At 33.6% G+C, this 21,080-nt stretch overlaps 3 protein-coding genes across 4 annotated transcripts; all 3 read left to right on the forward strand.

The window, feature by feature from the left end:
* The first annotated feature begins 983 nt into the window (after window positions 1-983).
* On the forward strand, window positions 984-3,733 carry LOC106760516 (pollen receptor-like kinase 4). Its single transcript, XM_014643941.2, has 3 exons — window positions 984-1,964; window positions 2,054-2,728; window positions 2,822-3,733. The coding sequence occupies exons 1-3, from the start codon at window positions 1,223-1,225 to the stop codon at window positions 3,466-3,468; spliced, it is 2,064 nt and encodes a 687-aa protein (XP_014499427.1). The 5' UTR covers window positions 984-1,222; the 3' UTR covers window positions 3,469-3,733.
* A 2,899-nt stretch (window positions 3,734-6,632) lies between these two features.
* LOC106761451 (U-box domain-containing protein 35-like) lies at window positions 6,633-10,728 on the forward strand. The gene is made up of 9 exons (XM_022781146.1): window positions 6,633-6,776; window positions 6,885-7,235; window positions 7,416-7,627; window positions 7,712-7,757; window positions 7,837-8,122; window positions 8,321-8,428; window positions 8,513-8,941; window positions 9,488-10,252; window positions 10,390-10,728. The coding sequence occupies exons 2-9, from the start codon at window positions 7,051-7,053 to the stop codon at window positions 10,465-10,467; spliced, it is 2,109 nt and encodes a 702-aa protein (XP_022636867.1). The 5' UTR covers window positions 6,633-6,776; window positions 6,885-7,050; the 3' UTR covers window positions 10,468-10,728.
* A 2,009-nt stretch (window positions 10,729-12,737) lies between these two features.
* On the forward strand, window positions 12,738-17,777 carry LOC106759735 (transcription termination factor MTERF5, chloroplastic). Of its 2 annotated transcripts, XM_014643057.2 has the most exons (5): window positions 12,738-13,792; window positions 13,919-14,032; window positions 14,267-14,449; window positions 16,568-16,785; window positions 17,183-17,777. In XM_014643057.2, exons 1-5 carry the CDS (start codon window positions 12,809-12,811, stop codon window positions 17,529-17,531), a joined length of 1,848 nt encoding a protein of 615 aa, XP_014498543.1. In that variant the 5' UTR covers window positions 12,738-12,808; the 3' UTR covers window positions 17,532-17,777. The 2 variants fall into 2 exon arrangements, with proteins under 2 accessions (XP_014498543.1, XP_014498544.1); XM_014643058.2 differs by lacking the exon at window positions 14,267-14,449.
* The last annotated feature ends 3,303 nt before the right edge of the window (window positions 17,778-21,080 follow it).

Genomic DNA, 21,080 nt, shown 5'->3' on the forward strand with positions numbered 1-21,080 from the left:
CTTAGTTTAGAATAATGAAAATCGCTTAACTTAAACTATTTGATTGAATATTTTTAAGTAATTTTAGATTATCATAAATTTTATTATTTGAAAAAGCCGTAATGGACACATAAAAAGGTGATTTCTTTTAAAAAGAAATCATTGGTGGAAAATCTTAAACAAAGGGACCCATGATTTTAAATAAACACAAATTATTCCTTTAGTAAAGCTTTATTTTATTAATCACTCAAAATAAAATGATATAAATTTTAAAGAAAAATGAATATGATAAAGGGTCTCACAAAAATACGAGATATGGAAATCAATTTTTTTTATAATAGATAATAAATTATTATTAGTATTATCTAGTTTTATTGACTTCACAACTAACTATTATATAATAGATGTTTATCTATGGCATCCTTTTTTGAATTACTTGTTCTTTTGTATAAACATTATAAATTGATTGTGATATTTTTAGTATAAACAAAATCATTATGAGCAAACAGTTTTGACTATACACCATTTACAGTTTATTGTAAATAATACCATGTAAAATGTTGTTTATTTCTTACAATTTGAAGAAGATGGATATATATATATATATTATAAATATTTGTGGCACAAAAGGTAAAGTGGTAGGTATTGTTGTGGTGCTCTTCCAATAAAAAAAATACCCCCGTTAATAATATAGTAAAATATATATTATATATTAGTGTTTAAGTTACAAAATAAAAATAAAATAATTTTATTTTGAGTTGTAAAAAGTGAGTTTCTTTCTCTTTTCTGAAAGAGCATGCGAGAAAAGGATATGGTAAATTTGGATGAGAGTGGGTGGTTTGGTTGAAATTAGAAAAATGCATCGTAATGTAATCTAATAATGGAAAATGGAATTACAATGAAAGGCAAATAGCACGGTTTGGCGTCTTATAATACATGGACCGAAAGAAAGAAGGAACAAAACCAGAGGACCTCCTTAGACCTCTCGCCCAAAATGAAGCTGTAATGAGACGCAAAAAAAGAATAGCACATTCTAAGCCTATTCCTTCTCATTTCTTCTCAATCTCTTCATACTGCCCTCTCTGTTAGTTAGTCCCAACAGTTCCATCACCATTGGCCTCTCTGGCCACTAATGATCAAAGATGGTGCTGTATAGTAATAAAAAATAATAATAATAATAAAAAATAATAGTAAAAATGATGGTGATACAACTATCATTGTGATTCTGATTGGGAGGGTGAAAATGGGGGCGCGCTCTGCTTCGGTGGTGCGCGCACCATTCATGAATGTGAAGCTGACGCTGTGGTTGAGCTTGGTTAAGGGTAACGTAATTGTGTTGGTATTGGCATCAATATTAATATCATCAAGCTGGTGCACATCAGCGAAAGCCATGTATTCTGATGCGGAGGCGCTGATGAAGTTCAAGAAGTCGTTGACAAACACAGTGGCCTTGGAAAGTTGGGATTCAACCACAAACTCAAAGCCACCTTGCTCTGGAAACATTCCAAACTGGGTCGGGTTGTTTTGTTTGAGGGACAAGGTTTGGGGGTTGCGACTCGAGAACATGGGCCTAACAGGCACAATCGATATAATGACTCTCGCTTCCATCCCCGCTCTCCGCTCTGTTAGCCTGATGAACAACACCTTTGTGGGTCCCTTGCCTAGCGTAAGGTTGCTGCCAAATCTCAAGGCCCTCTACCTCTCCTACAATCATTTCTCAGGACAGATTCCCGACGATGAATTTAAGGGTTTGCATAAATTGAGGAAACTTTATTTGTCCAATAATGAGTTCACAGGTCAAATTCCTTCCTCCATTGCCACCTTGCCTTCTCTCCTCATCCTCCGTCTCGACTCAAACAAGTTTCAAGGTCAAATCCCCCTCTTCCAGCACTTTAATACTACTAGTTTCATCAACTTTTCTAACAATCAGTTGGAGGGTCCCATTCCGCCCAGTCTAATCACCTTCGGCGCCTCCCCATTTAGCGGTCGGTACCTTATAATGTTTCTCATTCATTTCATTACAATTTCGAATATGGAATAACTGAATCAATCTATCTATCTATCTATCTAATAGGTAACCCTGGACTATGCGGGGCGCCCCTCAAGAATGTGTGCCAAGAGGTAGCCACACCGTCCAAAATGCGTCTTCTAAAAATTTTACTAGCTATTGTCACGAGTGCATTGATTCTAGCCATCCTGGTTATAGTATTGGTGATATATCGGTTGAGGTCACTGACATCCCAACTGCAACAACAATCTTCAGCAGAAGATCATATGGCCTCAACGTTGCAGGGCCAGGGCCAGGTCCAGGTCCAGGTTCCTCCCATTTATGTCAAAACTAAAAGCCTAGCGGATCACTACGATGCTAGTCCCAGGCAAGCGTCATCATTTCAGGGTGTTGGACGTGCACGTTCCAGGAGGGTGGAACCAGGCAAACTCATATTCCTCAGGCCTCAAGAACCTATGTTTGATTTGCAGGATTTGCTAAGGTCCTCCGCTGAAATTCTTGGAAGTGCAGGATTTGGCTCCTCCTACAAGGCCGTCATTTTAGACGGTTACCCCGTTGTTGTCAAGAGGTACAAGCATATGAACAATTTGCCCAGAGAGGAGTTCCACGAGCACATGCGAAGACTAGCCAATCTCAACCATCCCAATCTTCTCCCTCTCCTCGCCTATTATTATAAAAAGGAAGAAAAGCTTCTCCTCTCTGCTTTTGTTCACAATGGTTGCTTGGCCAGTCATCTTCATGGTAATTATTACTTTGTTTAACTCCCTCTTTGCATCACTTTTCAGCTTGGGTATATGTGTAGTAACAATGTTATTGTAATTACTAATCATGCAGGCAATCATAACTCTCAAAAGCTTGGACTTGACTGGCCAACTCGTTTGAAAATCGTGAAAGGTATAGCCAGGGGTTTGGCTTACCTATACAGTGCACTCCCAAGCGTAATTGTGCCTCATGGTCATCTCAAATCTTCCAACGTCCTTTTGGATGAATCCTTCGAGCCCCTGCTCACTGATTATGCCCTCAGCCCCGTCATCAACCTTGACCATGCCCAAAAAGTTATCTTGCCTTACAAATCTCCAGAATATGCTCAACTTGGGCGCATTACAAAGAAGACTGATGTGTGGAGTTTTGGAATTCTGATTCTGGAGATCTTGACCGGCAAATTCCCTGAGAACTATCTCACACTTAGGCATAATACTGATTCTGACATAGCCAGTTGGGTCAATACCATGATTACTGAGAAACGCACCAGTGACATGTTTGACGTAGAGATGGGAGGAATTGGAAATTGTAAAGCTGAATTACTCAAACTCCTGAAGATTGGCTTGAGTTGTTGTGAGGAGAATGTGGAAAGAAGGCTTGATATCAAGGAAGCTCTTGAGCAAATTGAAGAGTTGAAAGAGAGCGAAAATGATGCTATTAATGGAGAATACTCCTCCAATCTCATGACCACAGAAAGAAATACTTATAGAGCTGTCTAATTGACACTCACTTTTTTTTCCGCTGCTTCACTCCGACTTAATTTGGAAGCTACCAATTTGTACGCGTGGAAGGTGGCTTTCCCCATGAAGATGAACATATGCTATTAATTAATCTTAAATTCTTTTCAATTAATCAATTAGTTGTTCTGTCTATCTGGTTTTTTTGTTAACATAACTAGGCACTTATAGTTATTTTTCTAACTGAACCATCTTGTAATGTTACTTTGTCCATATAGAACTAGATAGGATTAGTAACCTCTTTATTAATTTCACCAAACTCTGTATAAAACATTATCTCACAATTTTAAACAGTGGTAGTCATTGTGCAACACATATGCACATATTAACAAAAACTATTAATTGCTCGTAGGTATATATATATATATATATATATATATATATATATATATATATATATATATATATATATATATATATATGCACAGTGAGGTTAATAGAAGTCCTGAAAATATTTCATCATCTAAGACAAAATTTCTTGTCATCATCTTATATTTGTTCAACTTTTATAGGTTGACTTATTTTTAATTACTGTATTTTTTTTTTTGTATATTGTTTATGCTACAGAATATGTTAATAACAAAATAAGTTATAAAAAATATTATTCTAAACTCATGGTTGAGGTGCGCGAATCCCCTCAGATATAAGATTTACCTTAAGTGCATAAAAATTAATCCACCAGTCATATAAAAAAGCCAACTCAACAATATGTTTTGCTTGAAGTATCATGCTAAGTCACTCTGGTACCAATCTTACTTGGATGGTCGTATTTAAAACAACCAGTTCAAGACTTTAATTAAGAGCAGATATTTATGAAAGCAAATTGATATATATATATATATATATATATATATATATATATATATATATGACTTAATTAAATTTTAATTATCTCATAAATTTATATATTTTTAATTAAATCACAAATATATAACATGGATCAAATATTTGTTGCTTTTCTATTTCAAAACAAGAATCATGCTAAAACAGTTCATTGATTGATTAATGTCAAATTATGCATTATTGTGGACACATATCGTAAAAACTTTTTTATGTTATTGAATGGATAAAATAACAAATATTTGCATAATCATAAAAGATTTTATCTTTATTATAATTTTTTTTTCTCTTTTCACTATTTTCTTCCTTTTTTTATTTATTCTATATCTTTTTCTTGAATTTGTTTTCTAACTCGTCTTCCTTATTTTTTTTTCTCTCGACATCTCATCTTTTATTTCTTATTCTTTATTAGTTTTATTATTTTTCATCTCTTTCTTTATGAATATGCTTTTTTCAATATTCCCCCAAACATTTTACTTTTATTTATACCTTAATTTTTCTCTCCTTATTCTCTCCTCAAAATTATTTTTCAATTTCCTTTCCATCCTTGAAGTAAATCGTCAATAAACAATTTGTGATGATCATTAAGTTAAAGGACGTGGTTAACACCAATACTTGCCATAAATCTAAAAGATAATATAAAAATTGAAAACATATAAAAAAATTCGCTGAATATCAATAGTCAAAACTTTGATACTGAGAAATCAAATAAACAGTACTGATATTCAGTTTGAAAAAAACATATTGATACCACACTCAATAAATATTTTGATCAGATCAAAATTGAAATTCTTATTACTTCGAATTCCACAAAACTCACTCAAAAACTCATTTTTTTTACATAATTCATATATATCTAATTGTATTATAAGTGTGTCATTTTATAAAATAAATTATACAAAATCTTCTATATTCCATAATAATTCTCAATAATATATTTCATAATAATTCTCAATAATTAATAGTTAATATCTACTAATACCGTATTTAATTATCATTATACAAATAATTATTTTATATATTTAATTAAAAAGATAAAAATTAAAAAAGAAAATCAAAGCACCTTTCAAAATAGGATGAATCTTAACACTACTAGAAAGAGATAAGATAGCGGTGCGACTTCTTTTAAAAGTCATAAAATTTGAGAAAAAAATTTACTTGAGCCCCCGATCGAAGTCAAATGTCCATATCTGAAGGGAACATATTGTCTTTCTAAGTCATGAAAGGGTGAACTCTCCTTTTCTTAGTTTTTTTTTATTAATTGTGGATGAGCTATAACTTGCTATTAAAGATCAAAAGAAAGATTTACTTACAGACAACACAAGTTGGTAAAAACTTTAAATTAAAAATATAATGTATAACCAAATATTAGTTGTGTGGTACCTTTAATATTAGTATGTATTTATAAACTTTTTAGACATAAAATAGTAAGATTAAGTAACCAAAATTATATTTGATTGTAAATAGTGTTTAAATATCAACTTTCGATCATTAATTCACTACCAGTGGTTGAATCGATGACTAACTATATGAAAGATTCAAACTACATATTAGTCAAAGTTTATAATAGGTTGGTATGTATAATATTGATTAATTTATAATAAAAATTAGTAACAATTTAAATTATATATATATATATATATATATATATATATATATATATATATATATAAAACCCGTGTACTAATAACTATATAGTGTTGACAAGTTTTGTAAAAAAAAATAATAAATAGTCTTTTATATCAAATAATTAATATTCTTCATAATGAGAGCTATATAAAATGAAATAAAATATTTATTAAAAATAAGAAAAAAAATGCATTTAATTCTACCATTAAAACTTTTTAAAAGAGAATAAAATATTTTGCGATAAAAATTGACACTTAAATACCATTATTTCTAAAGAGAAATTCCACTTAATAGACGGAGATTACTTTAACATAAATATAAAAATAAATAAATGAGGAAATTAGGAAAAGTTAGGGGTAGAAGAGCAAAGTTATTCTTTGGCACTTGTATTTTAAGGCAATTGTATTGAATTTAAGGTTTTTGTTTCATGTGTTTACCTCTAAAACTAATAGGATAAGAAAAGAAAAATTTGATTGAATGGGCATAAATTAGGGATAGTTTTTAGTTATGTTACTTAAAAAATAGGATGGTTATAGAAAAGAATGAGAAGGCAGATGAAGAGTAATTTTAAAATTAATTTGGGGAATGAAATGAAAGCTGCACGCGTTGGCTGAGAAGAAGAGAAATGTGGCTTCCACATCCAAAAGGATCAGGGATTAGAAAGGGAGTAGGAGGAGGAGGCAATGGAATAGTAGCAGTGGCTATAGACAAGGATAAAGGAAGCCAGTACGCTCTTAAATGGGCTGTTGATAGTCTGCTTGGCAGAGGTCAGACTTTGATTCTCCTCCACGTTTTGCATGGGACATCCTCACATGTTTCCAGTTAGTCCTATTTCTTCTTTTATTCTCTCAAACATTAACAAAATCAATTTCGTAAAGAAACTCGGGTTCTTATTTCAATCTTGTTATTCGTTTTTTCCATCGCAACAGGGGGTAGCGAGGCCCTTGTTTGTAACATCACCAATTCATCTGTGTCTCCACAGAGATACCAACTTGATACCACTACCAAGGATTTGTTTCTCACATTCCACTGCTATTGTACACGCAAAGATGTAGGTTTCACGCTTTTTTTTTTTTTTTTTTTACTCAAATTAGTATGATAACACGGTATTCCATTTTTCCCCCACATTATTCGCTGCTGTACAAAATATTTCGTCAGATACACTGCCTTGATGTCCTACTTGAAGACAATGATGTTGTGAAAGCAATAACGGAATATGTCTCTTATGCTGCGATTGAAAACTTGGTGATTGGTGCAACATCCAGGCATGGGTTTATTCGGTAGGATTTCATGTCTGCAAGTTATTCTTAAAATAGGATTGAATTCGTAACTATTTGTTAAAAGGATGATAATTCTGAAATTTGTGGACAGAGACTCGCAAAAGGATGAGTAATTGTCATATAGTATTATCCATCATACATGTCGTTGCACCTTTCTTAATTTAGTCTTTCCTTGTGCAGATTTAAGTCATCATCATGTGCCTCAACTAGCATATCAAAGGGGGCGCCGGACTTTTGTACCGTGTTCATCATTTCAAAGGGAAAAATCTCGTCAGTTCGGAATGCTACTCGTCCAGCCGCGCATACATCTCCACTTCTGATCCATATACGTAATCTAAAGAACAAGGACGAAAATCAGCAAGAAATACCCTTCAGAAATACGAATACGAGAGGTTTGTTTCTGTTTTTTTTGTGTATGTGTATTCCGCATCTATCAATTCTTGCTTGAACTTATATCACGTGTATATATGCTGCAGACAGGACGCCATTCAAACCTCAGAACTGGCACGATGAATCTATTCAGTAAGTCTCTAGTCTAACCATTCAAAGTCCAAGCCCATAAATATAACACGGTTTCCTTGGTTCGGTTGGGTTGAAGCAGGTCTCCATTTCCAAGAGGAAGAGGCACGAATAGATTGTCATGCGTGGACTTCCCAGACTCAGATACGGAAATATCATTTGTAAGCTCCGATAGGCCAAGCAGTTGCCGTTCGTCCTCCGTTTATGACTATATTGACGCAAGCCGAACTCCGCGGGCTTCTACCAGTTCAGATCATAGCTGTGGATCAACCCGATTGGGACTCAAGTTCAATGACCTCGGTTCACCCGATACCTCATTCTCTCACGAAAGCAGTAGAACATCATTCTCATATTCATCACAGAGCATGGTGAGTGAGTAACGACATGTGTTTTTCCTTTATTCTTTATACGCCACTTCTAATGATTGATTATATATTGATATTATCTTAGTAAAGCAAGCATTATCATTACATTTCAAACAAATAAATAAAATTGTGTAATCACGTTTGAGCCCATCAATACGAGACCATTGAAGGTATCAACTTCCCTTTGCTAAAATAATATAGGATGAAGAAGCAGCAGAAGCTGATATGAAGAGGCTGAAGCTTGAGTTAAAGCAAACGATGGATATGTACAGTAAAGCATGCAGAGAAGCACTAACAGCCCAGCATAAGGTATATTCTGAAAAGTATACAGTCTCTTTTTCTACAAATGTGTTATTGGGATTTCAACTGGTACCACTATTTTGGTTGCTACAGTTAATGGAGTTGACACACTGGAGAATTGAGGAAGAAAAAAAATTGGAAGAGGCACGATTGGCTGAGGAAGCTGCGCTGGCAATTGCAGAGAAAGAGAAAGCAAGATGTAGAGCAGCCATGGAAACTGCTGAAGCATCGAAGAAAATTGCTGAGGTTGAAACACACAAAAGAGCGACTGTTGAAGTTAAAGCTCTTAAAGAAGCAGAGGAAATGAGGAAGCTTTTGGACAATCTAGCCCAAACTGATGTAAGATATAGGAGATACTGTATAGAGGAGATTGAAGCAGCCACGAACTTCTTTTCTGAATCCCAGAAAATCGGAGAAGGAGGTTATGGCCCTGTTTTTAAATGTTTCCTTGATCACACTCCAGTTGCTGTCAAGGTTCTACGTCCAGATGCTGCTCAAGGGAAGTCACAGTTTCAGCAAGAGGTGATCAACCAGTGGACATGAGTAATTCTACACCACTTTTTTGGTATTTAACTGCATAACATGTTTCCATCGCGTCTAGTTTACGTTAGGCTTGGCCTTTTATGATGAATGAGTATGAGACCTTGAAAATCTGATAAAACACAAACTAATATCCATATAGTTGGATAGGTAGCCTCTCTTCCACAACCTTATTTTCTATATCAAACTTCTCGTCACATCTCTTTCTTCTTTCCATTTCTCTTCACTTTTTTATTCAATCCATTTCTTAAAACCCAAAATTGGGATGAACGCTCCTCCATCACTTCCCAATGAAATCTAGCCAATTCCAAAGACACATACACGCAGAGAGAGTGGAGAGAGAAGGAGAATTTTGGATCTCAAGGGTAAACCTACATAATTTAAAGTCTATTTTTATAGTCTTCTGGGTTCTGATTCATACTGCCTGGAACGGAATTGTAGGGTATACCAATCGGAAATACTAGCCAAATTTGTTGTGGGGGAGTGATATTTGTTATCAATCCTAAATATATAAATGTGCGTATGCAGGTTGACATTCTGAGCTGCATGCGACACCCAAACATGGTGCTTCTTCTGGGAGCATGTCCGGAGTATGGCATATTGATATATGAATATATGGCTAATGGAAGCCTAGAAGATTGCCTGTTTCGAAAAAGGAAGAACAAGGTTCTGTCTTGGCAGCTGAGGTTCCGAATTGCTGCAGAGATAACGACGGGCCTTCTATTCCTGCATCAGACCAAGCCTGAACCTTTAGTGCACCGTGATCTGAAACCAGGCAACATTTTGCTAGACCAGAATTATGTGAGTAAGATAAGCGATGTTGGATTAGCAAGGCTTGTCCCAGCAGTTGCTGAAGACGTGACACAATGCTGCATGACATCAGCAGCTGGAACATTTTGTTATATTGATCCTGAGTATCAGCAAACAGGAATGCTTGGGGTGAAGTCAGATGTTTATTCTCTAGGAATAATTTTTCTTCAACTATTGACTGGCAGACCTCCAATGGGTTTAGCTCACCATGCCGGGCAGGCTATAGAGAAAGAAACCTTTGAGGAAATGCTGGACCCATCTGTAACCGATTGGCCTCTTCAACAAGCCTTGTGCCTTGCAAACATAGCAGTCAAGTGTGCGGAACTTAGGCGAAAAGATAGGCCAGACCTTGCCAATGTGGTGTTGCCAGAGCTCGATAAATTGAGAGAATTTGCAGAAGAAAACATGACACTGCGATTGTTTCCCATCAATTTAGGATGCACTGCTCCCTCTCCCTGCCACAGTGAAATTTCTGTGCAACAGGTTTTTACTTTATTGTTCCCAAATCACCTAATATGCATGACAATTAATTATTTATCATAATATGATGATATGATGACATTTGCATACATACTATAGCAGCCTTCCAATTCCATGACCTTGTTGAGATCATATTGCAGGATGTGATAAGCGACCCGCGCCTTGTACATTCCGTAGGCTCATCAGCTCCATCAACTCCTACAGAAGAAAAACATTAAATATATGCATATATTTATTAATAGACGAGACTGCTTTATTCTGCAGGAATGTCAAAATCCGTCTCGGATGTACATGCATGCAGCGCCCGAACTCAAGCAGAGAAAGATATAAGTAAAAAGTTTTTTCCGGTTGATAGTGTACACTTGTAACAATGACTCATTTTTGTTCTAGGATATGTGGGGTGCAAACAAAGGTAGAGCCAGCATTCAATTTTTGTATTATGTAAATATCTTAGAATGTAAATCCCACAATTTCTATAATCTGACAAAAGAAGTACGACAATTTGGTACTACAATCCTATCGCACATTTTTTTTTTCTTTCCTTTTTTTAATGCAGCAACATGTCTTTTCATTGCTATGATCATAAACCTATTCTCCGTTATGGTTTGCGATGGAAATTGAAGTTACACAGCACTCAAGGAAATGAATTGAATGATTCCTTGTATTGTTGACTTGAGACAATAAAGGATGATCTATCCTTGAAAACATTAAACAAAAACATTAAAATTAATGAGTAATAATGTGTAATGTGAAAGGATAATATATTTTGTAATATGTAAGGACAATCAATTATCATCACTTTAAATTGTAATGTTGTAGTGTTTTAATATTAATATGTTTATGTATTATATTATATTTGGTGACTTAAATTTTTGGACGTAGATTCTCTCAATACTTTTAATAGATTTTTTTGCTTTTTTATATAATTTTCAGATACATTTTTGTAGTTTTTAGAATCATCAAGCATATTGTTGATGAAGATGACTTGTGCTTATATTTGCAATAAAGCAGTATACTCAAACTCTAGAAAAAAGAATTTGTAAGAATATTCTACATAAGAGGTAATTTTAGAATACAAATTTGTTTTTTTTTTTCTGAAAATAATTATACTTATACTTCTTTTTTACAATATTTATTAACCACGTTTTCAAATGAATCTAATGAAACTGAATGCTTACAATGTTTTACACAATTATATGGTAGTGTGCTGATTAGTTAGTATGTTTTTTCTCTTGATAATGTTACATGTTTCTCATTCATACGCATAATTATATTGATATTAATGGTCAATATAAGTTGTGTATTCTAAAAATGGTCAATTCTTGATTGTAAAGAATTTAGACAATAATAGCATTGCATTACATAACCTGATTTTTTACTACGAAATGTTTAGGTATTCAGAAAATGGCCAATTATTCACTTCAAAGCATTCAAGTAATGATAATTACTCTATTGACATTCCAAAAGTATTGTAATCATTTTACCAGCAATCAAATATAGATTTTTTTTTTAATGTTAAAAGAAACATTGAGATTGATAAATGAACTATCAAATTTATAAATTAACGAGTTTATTTTTTAATTTATCTCCGAACTTTTTTCCTTATCGGTATGTAATGTGATTGAATGCTTTCATTTTACAACATGTTTGAAAAATAATCCTATATCTATTATTCAATATGTAATGTACATATTTAAGCTAAGTATTTTCGTAAATAAATTATTTATTATTAAATAATTAAAAATATTGACTCTTATGAGTGTTAAAACAAATTATTTTTTCATTGATAAATGTCTACCATCTAAAATAAAATCATGTATTTTTTTAATCATTTAATTTTATTAGAGACCTGAATTTTATTATTTTTCTTTTAATGTGGTTTATTCTCCTAAACTAAATTTATTTAATATTTGAATTTTAATATTTTTTACTAAATTTTAGTAATCTCTATTACGTATCATCGAATGTTATTTAATTTTAATTCTTTTATTTTACGTTTTTTTAATTATTCAAAATTATAGTTATTTTATTTTATTTTTAAATAAAATAAAATGTATAAAAATTAATTTATATAATGTGTAAAATTATCATTTAATTTATATTTAACATATTTTTTAAGTAATTTAAATTTAAAATTTTACTTGTTTCTTTATGAACTTTAAGTCTCTATGTATAATTAGAAAATACATCCAATTTTATCCATAAATATTATATTCTTTGATTAAAACGTATCATATTATTAAAATTATTTGTTTTTTATAAAATTATATATAAAATAAAACATGTGAATAAATAATATATATACATTCAATTAATGGAATAAATCTTTGATTTAAAATCACATTATATCTATTTTCTATTTTTTATAATAGTATTTTTAACTTTTATTTTTAAAATGGATAAATAAACATTATAAAATTAATTAAAATTATAAGGATATAAATATTAGAAGTTGGGTTTTGGGATGGTAGTCAAAGGGTTTAGAATGAGAATATATACAATGAGTGGGTGGTTTTAGGATATGAGGGGGATGAGTAGAGTGGTTATCTGAATGTGAAGATGTTGGTTAAAATTCAAACAAATTGGTTTGTGCCTGTTGCAGTTCCATTCTCAGTCCCACACAAGCTCGAGGGTTGTTTTGTAATGAGTAAGTGCGTTTTATCCACGCATACTCCTATTCTATTTGAAGTCGATAATGATAAAGCAAGACGAAGAAGAAGAAGAAGATCAAATTGGAGTTGTGGTTGTGGTTCGGAGGAGGCACATGTACAGAGACAGGATTTCTCTGAATCTGAATCCAAACGGGAATTGGAAGTGCAGGAAGCTCGCAGGGCCATTTCAAGTTATCTCGGAGAATTGGGAGTGTCAGAGGAGGAATCGTTGTCCATCGCGTGGAATTGCCCGGGTTATGTGAATATGTTACTGGAAGGTGTGAGGGATTTGGATGAGTGGGGTTGGGAGACAGATGAAGAGATTGCGGGATTGAGCTTCAAGGACAAGATTCTTCGTGTTGCCGCTCAAAAAGGAGACAAGGGGAAAATTGCCTACTTAGAGACTCTTGGTCTCACTCTCTCTTGGTCTATCAACGTCGCCGGATATCTCTCCGCTCACACCCTCCCTTCTCTAATACACAAGGTTACGCGCATCAAGCAACTTTTCTTTTCTCCTCCCGATAACGACGGCGATAACGATAACGATCACCACCCCTCGTTGCTCGTGAGAAACATTCGCCTCACTATGCGCCACTTGTCCATTTCAATTGACGAAGACCTGCAACGCACTTTCTCCTTTTTCGAAAAGCTTCAAGCAAAGCCTGGTGGCCTAAACATCTTGGCTTCCCAAGATTCTGCGTTCTCTTCCTTAATCCAATCCTTCCCCCGTATGCTTCACTTATCCTTAGATAACCACTTAACACTCATACTGGATTCTCTCCTCAACTTTGGAATCCCCACATCTCGCATCTCACACATAATACTGGCTTTCCCTCCTCTTCTCTTCTGGAATCTTCAAATCCTGCAAACTAGACTCCTCGCCGTCAAGCAGGTACCAACCTACCGTCCCTTCCATCTATTCTTCGTTACCTGTTTGCCTTATAATTAAATCCACACATCATGTTAATCTCAATTTCTACCTTTTCAACTAATAAAATACTATTATGTTATTTTCTAGATTAACGTTGCTGATCAAGATTATGCCAAGTTTCTGCTAAAATATCCTTGGTTTCTGTCGACAAGTATTCAAGAAAATTATGCGGAGCTCCTTGCTTTTTCGTATTCTATCAAGGTACAATTTTGTTCTGTCATGATTGCGTGTATCCATTTGATTTCGGATGCATATGTAACTGGATATATCATCACTGAAAGGAAACCAAGGACATTTTATTTGAATTGTTGTTTTTCAATAATTGACCTGAAAACATATTCTANAGTGAAACGNAACTAATGAACAACCTTTCGTACCACCCTCGTTGAGGGATTTATGGAAGAACTGAACTAATAATAGAAGGCTTCAATATAGGTTCCAAAGACACAGATAGACCGTGCAATTGAAAGCCACCCTCATCTATTGAGCTGTTCAACTAGCAAGCTCGAGTTGATGGTAGATCAGTTTGCTAAACTTGGAGTTCGGAAGAAAAAGTTAAGTCAGGTTATTACTAGAAGTCCTCAATTGCTACTACGGAAGCCCAAAGACTTTCTACAGGTGTTTATTTTTAGCTTCAATAAAGTGTTTAATTTGTGACAAATGACATAAATGTATAAATCCATTGATGTGAATTCACTCAACAACATAAGCTTTTGAGATTGCATGCTTTTGGCATGTTATTAGAGCCTCTACCACCAAGTGGTCTAGAGTTCAATCCTCGCTTCACCCATTTTTCAATTAGATAAGGTTGACATTTAGCACAAGGTAGGGCTTGTGCACTATCTTCCATTTGAGACCAATAGGGTCCTGTGTGAGGGGGAAAATTAGAGAGGTTATAAAAGAGTTAAAATATTTAGGTGATGCATGTTGGTTGGCTTCTCAGAACTTGTGAAGTTCATGATGGAGTGGTGACTTGGGCCACAATAGTTTGTTGAGATTGCGAGCAAGCTTTGGTGCGAAATTCTTCTTTAATGTGATCACAACCACCACCACATCCTCTACCTTGATCACCACAATGAGAGGAGTGAGAGACTGGGGCAAGGAATCCCCGAGAGACATTGAAGTGCTTCAAAAGACTCGAGAAAGATACAAAAGAATTAGAATGAATTTGAGAGAGTGTGTTTCCTTCTCTTACTATTTCATACTTATAATCATTTTGGATACTCAGGTACAGTGTCTGAGAGGGAATAGGAGAGAATTTGAAGAGATATATATAGGAATTAGTTCCAGCACAAAGCACACGACATCTTACAATAATTCCTATTTAAGACTATTCAATCAAAAAGTATATGGAGTGAAGAGATGCAACAACTGCTCCTGAACCAGATCATTGGTAGGAATACTAGAACTAGAGAGAATCTAATTACAAATGACTTCAAGGTCCAGTGAAAGTCTAGCAAAAGGAAGTACCATTGAAAATTGATGGCTTTTTTAGTAAAATGAATTTGCATAAATAATAAAGGGCATAAGATTAGAAATTGTACAATCAAGAGATCAAGCTTTCGAAGATATGTGACACAACATACTCTTGAACTGCAGGTAGGAATAGTAGAACTAGAGAGCATCTTATTATAAACAACTTCAAGGTCTGGTGGACGTCTCTAAGAGCAAGTAGCATTGAAAATTGATCGCTTGTTTTGTAGAGTGTTTCTACATCAGCGGTAAAAGGGGGGCATAAGTAGAATATTTTGCCATCAGGTGATTAGGCTTTTGAAGATACGTCTGCATGTCTATGTTCTCCAACTGTTTATCAAGCTGGTGAGTACATTGTAGAAATGATAACATTGTTGTGAATAAACTTTCTTGGCCTTTGTCCATACATCATATCAGGTAGTAAAGGCTTGGTACTGTGCCTGAAGATTGAGAGAACAATAGGATGCTACATAAAGAGGTGGGAATTGCAGAGGTAGTAGTGGTTAAATGACAAGTCCTTCCTGGCGTGTGCTTTGTAGGCCTCAACCCCTCTTTTCTTCTGGCGTGTGCTTTGTGTTCAGTTCAGATTGAGAGATAAAGCACAAATGTTATCATCTTTCAGATAGCTGTTACTTTGCCTCTGTAGATGTTACCTTTCTGGAAAATGAACCTGTAGAGGGAGAACATTATTTTGAAAGCTTATGTCTTCTTTCCTGAGATAGTATTTCCTTGTTGTCCTTTGAAATGTCATTTGACAAATGTGTTAGCTTTTTTGTGTTGGCATCTAAACTAAACGTGCTGAGACCAAGGCTGGTACCCTACATTGGTGTATCAGACGAAAGGAAAACAGAAACTAACTCAACAACAATCATCTAAACCTACTAAATGTTCCTTTGCTCATTCCTTTGAGTAATTGTCTGAGTCAGATAGCTTGTCAATCAGCTGGTGTGTTTATGAAAGCACTACCTATGGAGATTTCCCATGACCTTATTGGCAAGTTGGAAATAATAGACTTCCATTTCTATCCATAGCTTCAAGGGAAGTGTTGTAAAAGTCCCACTAATTACTTTATAATTATTGTAATTATTAGAAAATAGGATAATTAATTATTAGAAATTAGGATAATTGTTTGTCACTACAAACCTTTTTAGGAAAGTATTTAAGCTGTTTAGTCTATATAATGCTTCATCCTGTACAGTTTTATTATGGAAAATAATGTTCAGAAAATTTCTATTCAAGTCTCTTGCTCGTTGTTGCCTGCAGATTGTTCTGTTGTTTGAAAATATGGATTTAGATAAAGAAACTATTGGAAGAATACTTGCCCGCTGCCCTGAAATTTTTGCTTCCAGCATTAATAAAACTTTACAGAGGAAGATTGAGTTCCTTGGTAGGGTTGGCATTTGTAAGGCTTTCCTACCAGGGGTTATCAGAAAGTATCCTGAATTACTTGTATCTGACATTGACAAAACATTAATACTAAGGTATTGCTCCGACTCATCTATTTTATATTTTTCTTACCTTTGTTTCAGTATTATATTTTTTTACTCTTACCCAACTAATGTTTATACATTCACTATGCACCTTGTGTCATTTTCCAGTAGCAGGTGTCTTCTATTTTAAAATAACCGTTCGTACGTTAGATTTTTTAATGGTATAACCATGATATTGTTCAGATGCAAGTTTCACATTTCTCTGATGAGAACTAAAAGCAAATAATGATTTCCTAATTTTTTCAACTGTATCATGAGCACTCCATAAATGTTACATTTCATCAGTAAAAAAAGTGAAACAGGAACCTGCTTCTCCCCTAGGGATTAAAGGATTGAGGTGTCATTTTGTTTATTATCTAGAAATTTTATTTGTTGTTGATGCTTGCAGGATAATGTACTTGATGAAGTTAGGTCTTTCAGAAGAAGAGATAGCATTTATGGTACGCACATTTTCTCCTCTTCTTGGGTACAGTATAGAGGGGGTTCTTAAGCCAAAAATAGAATTCCTGGTGAACTCAATGGAGAGGCCAGTAAGAGATGTGGTGAGTTACCCTCGGTATTTTAGCTATTCACTAGAGAAGAAAATAAAGCCAAGATATTGGGTGTTGAAAAGAAGGGATATCAAATGTAGCTTAAAGGATATGCTGGGAAAAAATGATGAAGAATTTGCCGCTGAGTTTATGGGTATTGGAAGGATGCCCGTCTCTCATCCCGTTTCTTCTAATGATAGCCTGTAAATATCGATAGTTGTCTTATAATTTTAGGTTTCCCTTGTAGAAATAGAGGCTATATTATAATTTTAGGTTTCCCTTGTAGAAATCGAGGCTAGCACATCAGATTTGTAGGTCTCGCTTGTAATTATTTTCAAAGAGATAGAAATTCTTTCAAAAAAAATTGAACACCAAATGAGAAATTGACGCTCAATTTGTCTAATTACGATTTTATCATCCATGCACGGTACTACAAACTAGTTCTATTCATTTATCTTATCTGTTGAGATAAACTTAAATTTTAGAAATTTATTAATAATTTTGTTGGAGTTTTATTTTATTTGTTTGAGTCTAGTAATATTTATTTTTATTTTGATTGAGATAAAATAGGAATGGATAGTTTTTAATTTTATATTTATTGAGGTGCATTATTATTTTACTATGTTGATATAAGATAGAGATAAATTATGTAATTATTTTTATTTTGAGCTAATTAATATTTTGTTTTTAGTATTTATTATTTGTACTTAGTCCAAGACTCATTTACACCTATTTAAAAGCTGCCAATAAAAATTACCAGAGTGAATAAAAGTCAAATACTTATTTGTGTCACGTTTATTTTCTACATTATGTTCTGAGTACCGAAAAAGAAAAAGAAAAGAGAGAGGAGAGTCAAACACCATGAGAGAAACAATAGATGCTTGAGTGTTGTTTGAGGGAGATGACAAAGGTTGTCAATAGAATAAGTGTGCCACAACTAACAAAAAACCAATTATGATAATTGGTGCCTACAAATGAAGGTGTTGTTGAGATCCTAGGACATTTGGGACATGGTGGAAGATGGGTACAATGAACCTGATGGAGACAAACATTAAAAGGTGGCATAGATGACCGCGTTGAAGAAATCATGTGCAAAAGATGGGTCAACATTGTATTTTCTCTACAATGCAGTAGGTGAGTCAGGATTTGAAAAAATAACAAATGTCACATCAATAAAGGAAGGAAGCCTGAGAGATATTGAAGGTTGCATATAAAGGTGACAATTGTGTCAGAAAAATTGAAATACAAGCTCTTAGAGGAGAGTTTGAACAATTGAAGATAGGATCTAAAGAGTAGGTAACCGAGTACATAACTCGAGTGGAGAATGTGGTCAACCAACTCAGTAAGAATGGAGAACAAATGCCATCTAGCTGGGTTGTGGAAAAAATCTTGAGATCCTTCACAAAAGATTTTGAAAGACTTGTTCGCTCTCACAATAGATGAACTTGTTGGGTCATTAAAAGCCCACGAACAAAGGAGAAATAGTTGTGATGATCGGGTTGAGTCTCTCAACCAAGCACTACAAGCATAGTTTGACTCGAATAAAACTCGGATTACTCAGAGCCGAGGTCCTAGAGGCAGAGGATAACGAGGTTGAGAAGATCAATCGAGAGTGGAGTGTTAGTGTGCCAAGCATGACCACTATGGAAATGAGTGCAGATCGAGAAAGTGTTACAAATGTTGTATGGTTGGCCACATTGTAAAGTATCTCAAGGTTGAGACAAAGGGGGACACAAATCTCCTTACTCAAGATGTAAAAGAAGAGTGTGGAATCTTATTGATGGCAAAGAGCCTAGATGCAGTGGACATGGAGAGTTCGGTCCCAACAATGGATGAAGTGAACTTGGTAAATGATGCAACAAATGTGGAGAAGGCAAACTTTGAGAAGAAAATCAGACAAAAGATGAAAAGATTATGCGGGTAGGGAGACTTCTAAGTGAAAGCTAATAAGATTATAAATAAACAAATGATTGAGCTTGAGAAGCTGAAGAAGACAACGGTTGACAAGGAGGAAGAAGCATCTAGTGTTCATAAACCAGATGAAAACGGGAAAAAGGAAAATGTTGAAAAGGTTTGGGAAGCTTGGATACTAAGATAACAAAAAATATGATGAGTAAAATTTCAGACGAGGTGAAGTGGACCAATGTTGAGAGGTCAACCAAGATTATTGAGAAATCACCTAAAACCATAAATGAGTTGGTCGAGATTTTTAAGAAGTTGGGTAGAACAAATAACAAGTCAGCCAAAGCATTAAAGAGTTCAATTAAGGTGAAATACAACATGGTCAACATGAAAAAGATGAAGAATCTAAATCTGATTGGAAGAAGCAAGCTTGATGTGAGATAATACACATGAAAAGCCGAATAAAGAATGAAAAATTTAAGTGTATGGAATAGTTTTGTGGATAAACTTAAATTTTAAGAGTTAATTAGTAATTTTGTTTGAGTCTTATTTTATAAATTTTGGTATAGTAATATTTATTTTGATTTTGATAGAAATAAAATAAAAAGAAATAATTTTGATTTTTTATTTATTTATGTGCAATATTATTTTATTTTCTTGATATAAGGTAGAATTAAGTTAAATAATTATTTTTATTTTTAGTTTTTATTATTTGTATTTAATACAAGACCTAATTGTACTTATTTAAATATTATCAAAATTCAATAAAAATTATCAATGATATAGAGTTAAATAGTGATTTGTGTGTCACGTTTATTTTCTACATTTATGAACATCGAGAATAAACCAAGTGTTTTGATACTAAGATCTTCGAAATTTGTTGGCAAAGCTCATTAGTGAGCTAGAGAAAAAAGAATTTAGATTTTCTATTGGATTTTTCTTTACCGTTTAATATTGTGTCTTAAAATATACTGATGGATTATTTTGAAGTTCAAAAATATATTAAAAAGGTTTTTAAAGTATCAAAATAATGTTTTTAATACTCGGTAAAGGACAACATTAAACAATCCAATAGATAAATTAGACTCTAAATTAACTATGATTTTAGTTTTTAATTTAAAGTTAAAATTTATTTATGTTTAAAATTTTAATATACTTTTATCTTCAAATTTTTAAAACGAATAAATATATCTATTTTTAATTTAATTATATTAAATTTTATTTTGTGTTTTAATTTATATTGTAGGAACATAGAAATTGTAGGAATATGTCAAATAATTCTCAAATATTAACATAAGACGCATTTGATAAATCAAAATAATTTAAGATAATTAAATTAAAAAGACTATATTCAGAATCAAAATATATACGTAAAAATTAAATTCAGGGAGATACTTAACCCATTATAAATTATTCATTCACGTGTGGTTCAGTTATAAAAAGTCTTCAGAATGATCACCAATGAAAAAACAACGTCAAGACAAACAATCTATGGTACGAGATGGATATATGCTAATTCTTCGGGACACGTGGCCACTGAACTATGGCAATGATTATTTTAGTCTGTACTCTCACCCATTTCTTAAAAGGCTTTTTCTTCGTAGTTTCTTCATGTTCTATGGAGTGTAAAAAAAAAAAGTTGTCTGAATCAAATATTTAGATTAGATAATGGGGAAAAATATCTTAAATTATACAATTTGAAATTTAAAAATATGTTCCATTTATTCTTCTCCTTCTCCTATACCTAGAGCTGTCAATTAGGTCCCTGTAATAGGCCCTGACCCTAGCCCATGTGGGTTGGGGCCAAAAAAGCCCCTAGGGCCAAAAAAGATCTTTATTAAAAAAGCCCCCAGG

This window comes from Vigna radiata, chromosome 5 (assembly GCF_000741045.1).
Source record: "Vigna radiata var. radiata cultivar VC1973A chromosome 5, Vradiata_ver6, whole genome shotgun sequence".
In the NCBI taxonomy this organism is placed as follows: Eukaryota; Viridiplantae; Streptophyta; class Magnoliopsida; order Fabales; family Fabaceae; genus Vigna; species Vigna radiata.

Excerpts from the sequence above, each read along its gene's own strand:
- LOC106759735 (XM_014643057.2), top strand. The coding sequence starts at position 12,809 with ATGTTGGTTAAAATTCAAACAAATTGGTTTGTGCCTGTTGCAGTTCCA. Across the intron at positions 13,793-13,918 it reads GACTCCTCGCCGTCAAGCAG|ATTAACGTTGCTGATCAAGA; the intron begins GTACCAACCTAC and ends GTTATTTTCTAG. Across the intron at positions 16,786-17,182 it reads GACAAAACATTAATACTAAG|GATAATGTACTTGATGAAGT; the intron begins GTATTGCTCCGA and ends TGATGCTTGCAG.
- LOC106761451 (XM_022781146.1), top strand. The coding sequence starts at position 7,051 with ATGATAACACGGTATTCCATTTTTCCCCCACATTATTCGCTGCTGTAC. Across the intron at positions 7,758-7,836 it reads TGGCACGATGAATCTATTCA|GTCTCCATTTCCAAGAGGAA; the intron begins GTAAGTCTCTAG and ends GGGTTGAAGCAG. Across the intron at positions 8,123-8,320 it reads CATATTCATCACAGAGCATG|GATGAAGAAGCAGCAGAAGC; the intron begins GTGAGTGAGTAA and ends AAAATAATATAG.
- LOC106760516 (XM_014643941.2), top strand. The coding sequence starts at position 1,223 with ATGGGGGCGCGCTCTGCTTCGGTGGTGCGCGCACCATTCATGAATGTG. Across the intron at positions 1,965-2,053 it reads CGGCGCCTCCCCATTTAGCG|GTAACCCTGGACTATGCGGG; the intron begins GTCGGTACCTTA and ends TCTATCTAATAG. Across the intron at positions 2,729-2,821 it reads CTTGGCCAGTCATCTTCATG|GCAATCATAACTCTCAAAAG; the intron begins GTAATTATTACT and ends CTAATCATGCAG.